Here is an 11968-nt window from a genome sequence, read left to right on the forward strand (position 1 = left end):
AGGCCTATGATCTAACCCACACCCCCACACCCCTCCCCAAGGCTCCTTCCATTTGTGGCCCTGATGTCTGAGGTGGACACTTAACAGATTGTCATTTAAGCTTTTGCATTTTTACATTTCTTTATCTGAGGCGGCTTGACCCGTGACAGTGTGGAGGTCAGAGGAGAGCTTTTCAGGAGCCATTTCTCCTTCATTTGGGTCCAGGGAACTGAGTTCAGAGTTACCTCCAAGTGCCTCCATCTGCTGAGATATCTCACGGCTCCCATAACAGACCCCTTTGTCCTCAGTCCTTAGAGGGACACAGAGAAGGTTATGAACTGAGGCCGGCAAAGACGGGAATGTCAGGAAGGAGGGTCCCAAACCAAGCTTCCCTTCCCAGAAGCAGGTTTACATTGAAAGTGTGGAGCTGGAGAGAGGGTAACTAAGGGATTAATGGGATGCAACCTTGAAGCAGCAGGTGAGATTGCCAGGGCTGAGTTCTTTATGAGGGTGGGGGAGCTCGGTGGGGTGCTGGGGAACGGCAGTGGAGGGGTTAACGGGGGGGGCGGGCCCGGCTGGGGCGGGGCCTGGGCTCCCGATTCCAGCCCGGGGCCAGGGGTTGTCGCCGTCTCCTGCCCCGCGGGGGCGCCCGCCGGGTCCCGCGCTGCGCAGAGACCGGACCAGGTCGCGGACGCCGGTCGCCCAGCTCAGCCGTCGCACAGGTGGGTGCTGCCCCTCCATTTCTATTCTTCCCCTTCCCAGGTTCAAGACTTCTGGGTGGCCGCTCCGATGCCTCAGTCTCCCCGCCACTCGGTTCCGCAGAGCTTATCTTTCCTACATCTCCTTCCTCTCCTCTCCTCCTCTCTCTCTCTCTCTCTCTCTCTCTCTCTCTCTCTCTCTCTCTCTCTCTCTCTCTCTCTCTCTCTCTCTCTCTCTCTCTCTTTCTCTCTCTCTCTCTCTCTCTCTCACACACACACAGAGAGAGAGAGAGAGAGAGAGAGAGAGAGAGAGAATTTTCGGAGCTCACTTTCTTGCCCACATTGACCACAAGCTCACTGCAATCCTCCTGCTTCAGCTTTCAGAGTAAACCGGGATTATATGTGTGGGTCACCACACCCGTTCCACCCGCTGGCATTTGTGGGACAACCCCAGGCTAACAGGTTTTCCTTGAACTGGCCATCCTCCTGCCTCAACCCACTAAATGTTGAGGCTGTAGGTAGGTGTTCTTCAGCAACAATCCAGGAGGCTCTACTTCCTTGGAGTCTCCCTGCCTGTTTCTGAGTACCTTCTGCCCCAACCCTGGCCTTCGCACCCCCGTTTATGTGGGACCCCTCCTTCTCTCCGCGCATCCCAAACTCTTTATCCATCGCATTTCTGTGAGACCCCTTCCCCTACCGGACTCTCTGATCTTGTTGCTCGCTGGTGCTCTCACGCTCCTGTGGCGGCTCCAGCCTCCCTTGTCTATCTGTCGTCTCTCCCTGAATCCTACGACATCGAGGAACTTATTTCCTTCAGGTAGTGAGGCCCTTTAGGATTGGGGTAGGGGTCAGTGTGATTGCAATCCAAGGCAAAGAGACTTTGAGTGACACCAGGACCCCAGTGTCCTCTTTGTAGTCACCCCGTGGCTTCTGAGGTCACACCTACCCCACCCTCCGGTTTCAGGAATTCCTGGCTGGGGGGGAGTTAGACTCCCTCCGCTACTTCCTCCCTTCCAGGACTTGGCTGGGTCTCTGTTAACCCCTTCCTGCTTTGCCTCGCTCCCCTTCCCTGGGACTGAACTCTGTACCCCACCCCTCAAATAGGGAAAAGGAAGGATCCAAACTCTTTGTGTTTGTGTGTGAGAGAGAGACAAGCTGGATGTGCATTGGAGGCACTGGTGTAAAAGATGGTGAACACTCCTGCAGTCTTTCTAGAGCCCCTAATGAGCCGCACCCCCCCCCAACCTACCTAAAGGGCTCCCTACCATCCGGGTCTCTGAGGCTGGACTTGTCTTCAGGTTTGGGCACCACTGGGATCCTCCTGGGAATCCATAGGTGAGACAGGTGGAGGAAGGGTTCCCAAACTCAGATCACCCAGGAGCCCTGGGACCTGGAGTGTGGCACCTGCCAGTTACCCTAGCACTAGAGACAGAGGATAAGAGTTTTGGGCGACCCGGCTATATGACACCTTGTCTCAAAAAAAAAAAAAAAAATCTTGTAGCGCACATGTAACCCAGGCTGGGGTGGGGGAACCTTGGTCTGAGTCCAGTCTGGGCCGAATGAGACCCTGCCTTCCAGTCTTTGAATGGTGGGACCTAGGATGCTGAGACCCTTTGAGACAAGCACAACCTACTGGTTCGTGGTATTCATGGCTGGATGCTACAAACGACATGTGGGAACCATGTAGGCCATGCCCTTCCATTTTACAAGCGAGGAAACTGAGGCCCTAGAGCAGAAGTGAGTTATTGCCAGCCCCGAGGGTTGGGACTCTTGTCCAGCAGTAGCCCATAGCCGGAGACCTGGGTTCCCTTGGCCATATCTGGATACCTGGATTCTTGGGCTAACGGTAAACCAGATTAATTCGGGCAATGAGGTCCTCCACTGAGTGAGAAGGGAGTGGCGCCAGATTTGGGTCTGGGTGGCTGGTGGCGGAAAAGGTATTTCTGAGGGTTTGCAGGTGGAAAGGGAAAGGGACCAGAGGTGGCCTGCTAGGCTTGGGGGAGGAGTTTCGGGGGTAAAGAGACAAACCAAGGGGATTAACTCCACCCCTGTCTCCTGACACCCCCCCCTCCAAGCCCACTCACGGTTCAACCAGGACAGGGCCTATAATTTGGTTTGTGTCTAGACAAATAATAACTCAGCTGGTGCGAAAAGGGAGGGACGAGGCCAGGCCGTGAACAAGGGGTCAGAAGCAGCATGGTTTCCTAGACTCCCTCGCTGAGGTGGGAGAATATGGTTTGGGGGGGGGGCGTTGAAGGTGGTGATCAGCCATCCTGACCCCACGCCCGGCCTCTGTGAACTTTCAGCTGCCCGATCTCAGAATTCATTTTTTTTAAGTCAGAGTAGAAACAGGGAGAAAAGAGGAAGTGGGGTTCACCTATTTACAACGCGTTCCCATTTCTGCAAAGAGTGAAAAGGGAAACGTGTATTCATTTGCTGGAAAAAAGATAAAAATCACTCAGAGTTTAATAATAGATTATGAAAGTCATAGCGTGTGTTTTATTTTTTTTAATTTTTTTTTTTTTTTTTTTTTGAAATCATAGAGGGTTCTAACAATAGAACTTCAGAATCTTGGGCCGGGAGGCGCCTGGAATATTGGAAACTGACAAGGGTGCGTGCTGGCAAAAGCGAGGATAATAATAACAGAAAGCAAAGAACCAAGGCTCTAGAATGTTAGAACATTCGACCCCAAACAGGGCTGGCCATAAAAACCTCGGGACTTGAGAACCTTTGGATTCTAGAATGTCAGCAGGGTAGTTCTAACAGTTCCACATTCCTGCTGGTTGGTGTGGGCGTAGCAGCCAGGGTAGGGGTGGGAGAGAGACAGATGCTCCTTAATAGAAATGGGGAAACTGAGGCCCAGCCAGGACATGGAGAGGCCTGACTGCACCCCCGTCACCGTTTCCGCCTGCTGCCAAGGCACCAGGTGGGCAGCGAGACACGCTGATCATATTTCAGCTTTAATGAGTAGACCGGAGCTGGCTGGTCCCCCAGGGCCTCCAGAATGGGGGAGATTGGGAGCCCATGGTGGAGGGAAAGAGGGGGAGCCAGCCCAGTGGCTTCGGAAACAAAAGTGGTGGGTGGGCTAAGGAGTGGTGATGGGGAGGCTCCTATCATTTCTTTCTCTTGGCTTTTCAACTCTCCATGTCTTTGAATCTTGCAGGATTGGGGGGCAGAGGTGTCTTGTGAGACCAGGGATTTTTTTCTGATTTTAGTAGCTGAGGTCTGCTGGGGCTTGGGGTTCAAGCTAACCTTTCCCATCCTCCACAAATATTGTGTCATGCTTGAACTTATCCTTCCTGCAGGAACCTGAGCTTGGGGGTGGGGGCGACTGTAAAATTTGGTCATGCACCTCCCTAATAAAGACTCACTAAGGTTAAGATAACATTGACTCCAACTGGGGCTGGGCAAGAGGTGAAGGGGCCACTTCAGCCACAGTGAGTCAGTGTGTGTGTGTGTGTGTGTGTGTGTGTGTGTGTGTGCGCGCGCGCGCGCGCGTGCGTGCATGCAAGGTGAGTTCTAATTTGGGATCTAGCAGAGGATATTGGTGTCTTCACCCACACCCACACTCAGTTTTGAGGTCTGAACCCAATGCTTACTGTTTGCACTAGACTGCAGAGCCAGCCAGCCCCTAGCACCCACCTGCCACTATTCAACTCTGCGGCCACAGGCACACAGGGCATTCTGGGCTTTTAGTGGGTGCTATGGATTTGAACTCAGGTCCTCTTGCTTTCACAATGAATGGTCTTACCCACTAGCCATCTCCCCAGCCTCCACAGTCACTTTTATAAAGGTCCCTTTTTGGTGTGGTGGCGCACACCTTAAATTCCAGCCCTCAGGAGGCAGAGGCAAGTGGATCTCTGAGTTCGAGGCCAGCCTGGTCTACAGCGTGAGTTCCAGGACAGCCAGGGCTACACAGAGAAACCCTGTCTCAAAAATAAGATTAAATAAATAAATAAATAAATAAATAACAACAGCAGCAAAAAACCCAAATTCTCATTTTTGACAGATATCCAAAGGGGTCTGAAGCCCCTAGAAAGACAGGAGAATGGGAATGAGAGGAAAAAAATAGAGAGGGAGACACCTTTTAGCTCAAAGGAAAAAACAGCTGGAACTCAGTTTCCCCATATGCACCAGGAAGAAAGAGCTCACCACTTGAGCCTGTACCGTGGACTTCTAAGAATCAAGGTTCTGTGATGACTTGGGGGTCGGGGGGTTACGGTGGCCAGATGTCGGGCAGGGAAGAAGAAAGGTCGGGCTGTCTGTCTGTCTGTCCGTGCCTTTCTGCCCAATGCCTAGCTTCCCTATGACTCAGGTAGGCTGAGGACAGGGTGGATACCAGACTCTGTTCCCTGGGAGGAAATTGGCAATGGGAAGTTCATTTCCGTTGCCTGCCAGGAATGTTTGTTGCTGTGTACCCGTTCCAGTCTCAGCAGGGACCTGGGGCTGTGGGGGGGGAGGGTGTTGAGGGGACATGCAGCTCTCCGTCACAGGCTTTTATGTGGGTGCTGAGAATCTGCATGCAGGTATCACCTTGCACTCTGAGTCACATCCCTAGTCCACTAATTTCTTTCTCTTTACCTTTTGAGACAGGGTCTCATTTATCCCAGGATTCATCCCAGGGCTCTGTGCATGCTAGGTAAATATTTCACCAGCTGAGCTATATGCCTAGACCTCTTTCTTTTGGGGGTCATGGGGATTGAACTCAGGACTTCATGCATGCTAGAGAAACACTGTACTGTTGAGCCACACCCCAGCATCTACTGTGAGACTCTGGGCAAGCGTTCTAAAATTGCACTATATCCCCAGTCCCAAATACTGCACGTTTTACTGACAATAATTTATTTTTTTCAAAGATGTCCTTGTGTGATGTGGTTAGGATAAAGACCGTACCTGACTTCTGCAGAAATTAGGACTTCTAGAGGCAAAGGATCCCCTTGATGTCACAAGAGGAAGGAGGGAGAGATGAAAAGAGAGATGGAGAGAAGGGGAGAGAGAGGAGAGGAGAGACGAAAAGAGAGATAGAGAGGGAGGCAGAGAGAGAAGAGAGGAAGAGGGAGGGGAAGGGAGAGATGAAAAGAGAGATAGAGAGAGGGAAAGGAAGAGGGAGAGGAAGATAGAGGGGGGAGAGAGAGACAGACAAGAGAGAGAGGGACAGACGAGACAGAGACAGAGCTGGAAAGGTTTAGTGAAGACTTGGCTTGGGACAGGGTGGTGGTGGCACACGCCTTTAATCCCAGCGCTCAAGAGGCAGAGGAAGGCGAATCTCTGAGTTTGAGGCCAGACTGGTCTACAGAGTAAATTTCAGGACAGCCAGGGCTACACAGAAAAACCCTGTCTTCAAAAAACAAAACAACAACAGTAACGACTTGGCCTGGGTGGGAGGTTTTGATTGACAGTGGACTGGGCTGGTTCCCATTTGTTTACCCAGGAACAAGCCCTTCCCATTCCATCTCCAAAGGGCCCAGAAGTTTCCACCTCTGGGGTGGAGATGGTAGATGTCTAGGGACCCCTACAGGGGACTGGCTTTAGGGATCAGGACACAGCCTGACCTTTTCAAGTCAATTAGGAGGCAGATGGGTCCTGCCCTTTAATCTCCCAGCATGCAACTTCTTCCCCATGGGTCTCCCCAGGACTTGTCGATGCCTGGGGTACAGTGAAGAAGGAGGAGAGGGCGAGCCATGGTGGGAGGAGGGCTGGCCAGGGTGGCATGCTCTCTCCCGACTTCTGGAATGACTTGTTGAGCACGACCGCGTGCAAGGCCACGTGACACTCAAGGTCCCTGTCCCCCAAGATACAGTGCTGTGAAGGGATAGATGGTGGTGAGGGTGGAGGAGACTCGTGAAGGGGTGAAGAAGTCCTGGACCAGTCAGGAAGAGAGTGCGGAGAGGTCTGTGGTGAAGGAAGTTCATTGGCTTGGAGAATGCTAAAGGGAGAAGCAGGTAAGGCAGCTCAGGCTAACTGGGAAAAGTCTCCTTCCTTACCTGTACCAAGCACCAAGAGTTTCCGTTTTTTCCCTTAAGTCCATTCATTTATATGGCAGGTAGAACCTAGGACCGTGCACATACCAAAATGCTCGACCTTCACTGAGCATGCCCTCAGCCCCTCACTGGGATTCTAGGCAGGGGTTCTACCTCTGAGCCACACCCTCAGCCCCTCACTAGGGGGTTCTAGGCAGGGGCTCTATCAATCACTGAGATACTCCCCCAGCCTCTTGGAAGCCTTTGGAGGTTCATGAAGAAAAGAACAAGAGCAGATTCCTTTAGCAACATCTTCCTGGCCAGCTTGGGAAATGAACTGAGGGAGGGAGAGTGGCAGAACAGATGCTGTCCCAGGCTCCTGAGCAGCAAGGGCAGCATAGAGCCAGCAAGAGTTTAGAGAGCCAGGCATGGATCAGGGTCCATCTGAAGGTAAAGCAGGACAGACTTTCCTTGGGAAAAAGAAAGACGTAGACTTCTGGGAATTTGCTGTGTGACTCCAGGCTCATTCCTTGTCCTCAGTGGACTACAGTGTCCTCCTCTGTCCAGTAGATTTAACCAGCTTCTCTCTGCTCTCTCTCTATCTCTCTGTCCTCCCCTCCCCGCCCCTCCCCACCTCTTTAGAGGACCGGAGACAGGTGTTATGTGCCAAGGAAAATGCGTGGAGGAGAAATTCTAAAATCCAATTCACTCCTTTCACCATGTGGGTATGGGGATAAAGCTAAGATTGTCAGACTTGGTCGCCAGCGCCTTCCCTGACATAGTCATCACACTGGCTCCTCAAATGGTGGTTTTCAAGTGTGTCCTCAGATTTTTTCGATGTGACTTTCCATTATTCCACGCAGACCACATGGACTTGCTCCTTTCACTATCTTAGATCGGATTTTCATGTATGATCTCATTTTTATGGCTTTCTCTCCTTTTTCTTCATGACAGGGTTTCTCTGTGTAGTCCTGGCTGTCCTGGAACTCACTCTGTGACCAGGCTGAGCTCAAACTCAGAGATCTGCCTGCCTCTACTTCCCGAGTTCAAAAATGCTTTTAAAGCTGGGCCAGACCGTCAAAGTCTGGCTGTCGCTCCCTAGTGGTCTAGTGGTTAGGATTCGGCGCTCTCACCGCCTTGGCCCTGGTTTGATTCCCAGTCAGGGAAGCTTCTCTACTTCCTCTCTGCAACTCGCCCCCTTCTGCTGGGCGGTGGTGGCGCACACCTTTAATCCCAGCACTTGGGAGGCAGAGGCAGGCGGATCTTTGTGAGTTCGAGACTTGCCTGGTCTACAAGAGCTAGTTCCAGGACAGGCTCCAAAACCACAGAGAAACCCTGTCTCGAAAAACCAAAAACTAACTAAATAAATAAATAAATAAAGCTGGGCCAGGTGGTGCTCGCCTCTAGTCCCAGCACTCAGGCCAGCCTGGGCTAAACAGCAAGACCCAATTTCAAACAATCCAACAAGCCAGCCGACAGATGGGTAGAGGCGTTAGCTGGGATTCCCGGGGCCAGGCTAGCAGTCCCAGGTCTGTGCAAACTGAGCAAGGCAGTGCACTCCTATGAGCTGAACGCTGTGGAGGAGGCTGGAGGATCAAGGAGTTCAAGGTCATCCCCAGTGATGTAGCAAGTTCAAGGCAGTGGTGGAATTTAATCCCAGCACTCAAGAGGCAGAGGCAGGCGAACCTCTGTGAGTTTGAGGCCAGACCTGGGCTACAGAGCAAGTTCCAGGACAGGCTCCCCAAACTTGTAGTGAAACCCTGTCTCAAAAAACCTGAGAAAGAGAGAGAGGGAGGAGAGAGAGACTCAGAGAGAGAGACAGAAAAAAACTAATGTACAGACCATCAGGGGCTTAGTGCATGAATGTTCTCTGCTCTAAACTTGTAGAGCATCCCAGAAAAAAAAAAAAAAGGGAAGGTAGTGGATGGATCCAAGGTCCTCACTGGGACCATGGGAAAGGAGAGGGCTGTGAGGGCCCTGCTGACGTTAGCCCCAGGCTTCTCCTGGTTTCACGATCCTGACCTTTCCAGAGTCTACAGCCCCTGCTCTGTCCCACTGTCAACCCCTCTTTGTGTCTAGGGGACTCTAGAAACTGAAAGGCAGGCTGGGAAAAGAACTGAGTGTCCCACCTTGAGCATCAGGACCTTGGACAGGTCTGGAAGGCGCCTCTGGCATCAACTTGTCAAGTTCTCTCCCCCCCTCTGCTCTCGCTCTCCCTCCATCCCTCCCCCCCTCTGCTCTCACTCTCTCCCTCCCTCCATCTCTCCTCCCCTGCTCTTCCTTCTCCCTCCCTCCATCCCTCCCCCCTGCTCTTCCTTCTCCCTCCCTCCCTCCCCCCCCCTCTGCTCTCTCTCCCTCCCTCCATACCCCCAACCCCCACCCCGTGTCCACATGTGTGCTATGCTACACATGTGGGCTTCAGAGAACAACCTGCAGACTTGGACTCAAACTCAGGTCGCAAGGTCTGGCAGCTCCTTTACCCGCCGAGCCATCTCCACACACCTCACCCCCCACTGCTCTTCTGAGACAGGTTTTCATGGCTTCAGATGAATGTGTGGGGAGGATAACTGAACTCCTGACCCTCCTGCCTCTACCTCCTGACTGCTGGGATCTAAGGCACGGGACAATGTGCTCAGCATGTTAGGTCTTTAATATGTGTTTGAGAAGCCCCACTGTTGTCTGACACACACACCCCCAGTCCCATGCTCTTAGGAATCTATTCCTTAGGGTGGTACTCCAGCAGTTTTTGTTGGGGCATCCCCTTTCTCTTCCACAGGAATAATGGGACGGTATGGGGGAGGCCAGTATGGACGAACATGCCTGCTTCCCCACTGTTTTCTCTCCCCACAGGCCTACCCAGCTCAGCTCTCCATGTGGTCGTGAATGGGACAACTCCATCTCCATCCCTTGAACTCCTCCAGCAGCAACTCTTCCGAGTTCTTCTACCCACAGTCCTCCTGTACTCCACAGCTTACTCATCTTCCTGTTTCCAGCATCCCTTCCCACAGTCCCCAGCCTTAGCAAGTCCTTCCTCTTTGTCCATCCCCAGAGGACACTGTGGTGACTTTACATAGTTCTCTGCTTCCTGCTGGCGTCCTAGCAGATGCAGTACTCCAAGCTGCATCTTCCCAACTCAATGCTCTCCTGTATTATTTCCTGAGTCTTCTAGAACATTCCATCCCATTGGTACTTAATCGTGCCCATGCTTACTCCCTAAGACCTCAGTGAGCATGATACCTGTGGTGTCTTCAACTCCTCCATAAACACCGCCTTCATCTGTTTTTTTTTCCTGCGCTCCCATCTTTATGTCTGATTGCTTGCACAGACACTCCCATTGACATTAGAGCCACTTCTTGTCCAACCTTCATCCTGTCCTCTCGAGTTGTCCTTTTGCTTAGCCTTCCACAAAACAAACCTGGAACTCTGCCCTCGTGAACCATCTCCTATGATGTTCCCCTGAGCCTCCAAAGAGGGGGCTCAGGGGGCCCGATGGCCTCCCGCCCCCCGTGGCCCTGTAGCCCCAGCGGGCCAGGGGAAGAACCTAGGAAGCCCCAGCGCCCAGGATGGGCAACCGCACGTGGGAGGGCTGCCACGTGGACTCTCGAGTGGATCACCTCTTCCCGCCATCCCTCTACATCTTTGTCATCGGGGTGGGGCTGCCCACCAACTGCCTGGCTTTGTGGGCGGCCTACCGCCAGGTGCGCCAGCGCAATGAGCTAGGCGTGTACCTGATGAACCTGAGCATCGCAGACCTGCTCTACATCTGCACGCTGCCGTTGTGGGTCGACTACTTCCTCCACCACGACAACTGGATCCATGGCCCCGGCTCCTGCAAGCTCTTCGGCTTCATCTTCTACAGCAACATCTACATCAGCATTGCCTTCCTGTGCTGCATCTCGGTGGACCGCTACCTGGCTGTGGCCCATCCGCTGCGCTTTGCGCGTTTGCGTCGGGTCAAGACAGCAGTGGCTGTGAGCTCCGTGGTTTGGGCCACCGAGCTGGGCGCCAACTCTGCACCGCTCTTCCACGATGAGCTCTTTCGAGATCGCTACAACCACACCTTCTGCTTCGAGAAGTTCCCCATGGAGAGCTGGGTGGCCTGGATGAATCTGTACCGTGTCTTCGTGGGCTTTCTTTTCCCCTGGGCACTCATGTTGCTGTGCTACCGCGGCATCCTGCGGGCCGTGCAGAGCAGTGTGTCCACGGAGCGCCAGGAGAAGGTCAAGATCAAGCGTCTGGCTCTGAGCCTCATCGCCATCGTGTTGGTGTGCTTTGCACCCTACCATGCCCTCCTGCTGTCTCGAAGCGCTGTCTACCTGGGTCGGCCCTGGGACTGTGGCTTCGAGGAGCGAGTCTTCTCCGCCTACCACAGCTCCCTGGCCTTCACCAGCCTCAATTGTGTGGCCGACCCCATCCTCTACTGCCTGGTCAATGAGGGAGCCCGCAGTGACGTGGCCAAGGCCCTGCACAACCTCCTGCGTTTCCTGGCCAGCGACAAGCCCCAGGAAATGGCCAATGCTTCCCTCACCCTGGAGACACCCTTGACCTCCAAGAGGAGCACCACCGGCAAGGCTTCCGGAGCTGTCTGGGCAGTGCCTCCGACTGCCCAAGGGGACCAGGTGCCGCTGAAGGTGCTGCTGCCACCAGCACAGTGAGCTCCATCCTCATGTCCCGCCCCTCTCTGCTGAATGCAAATGTATGTAAATATGACCGTGTGAATCTTCATAAAACAAGGGGAAAAAGTGGTTTTTGTGTCTTTCTCAGTCATCTTCCACCATGATCCCCAATGATTCACTTTAACTGGCATGGAGAGTTTAGGATGAGGTGATAAGCCAACTGTTTCTAACAGACAAAGACAGAAGAGCCTGGCTGATGGTACAGACTTGTACCCCTACTACCTACTTGGTAGGCTGAGGAAGGAGGACTTGGAAGTTCACGATGTACTTGGACCACAAAGTGAGACCCTGTCTTGAAAGACTAAGCACAACAAAGCCTGGGAATGTAGTCTAGCCACAAGTGTCTAGCTAGAATCCCCCAGTGAGGGGCTGGGGTGTAGCTCAGTGGTAGAGCCCCTGCCTAGAATCCCCCAGTGAGGGGCTGGGGTGTGACTCAGTGGTAGAGCCCCTGCCTAGAATCCCCCAGTGAGGGGCTGGCAGTGTAGCTCAGTGGTAGAGCTCCTGCCTAGAATTCATGCTAGTGAGAGTAATTCTTTCCTGTGTTTTAGAGAAAGAGTATGGTTATTTTTTTATCCCAGTCTGGATTGAGCTCATGGTCCTTTCTCAGCTTCTCAAGTGTTAATCTTACAGGAGTGAATTGCTGTGGAGCAGAGAG

At 53.0% G+C, this 11968-nt stretch overlaps 1 protein-coding gene across 1 annotated transcript; it reads left to right on the forward strand.

The window, feature by feature from the left end:
• Positions 1 to 594: 594 nt before the first annotated feature.
• Gpr4 (G protein-coupled receptor 4) lies at positions 595 to 11382 on the forward strand. Its single transcript, XM_057762267.1, has 2 exons — positions 595 to 701; positions 9488 to 11382. The coding sequence occupies exon 2, from the start codon at positions 10201 to 10203 to the stop codon at positions 11290 to 11292; it is 1092 nt and encodes a 363-aa protein (XP_057618250.1). The 5' UTR covers positions 595 to 701; positions 9488 to 10200; the 3' UTR covers positions 11293 to 11382.
• Positions 11383 to 11968: the final 586 nt, after the last annotated feature.

Source organism: Chionomys nivalis, chromosome 2 (genome assembly GCF_950005125.1).
Source record: "Chionomys nivalis chromosome 2, mChiNiv1.1, whole genome shotgun sequence".
Lineage (NCBI taxonomy): Eukaryota > Metazoa > Chordata > Mammalia > Rodentia > Cricetidae > Chionomys > Chionomys nivalis.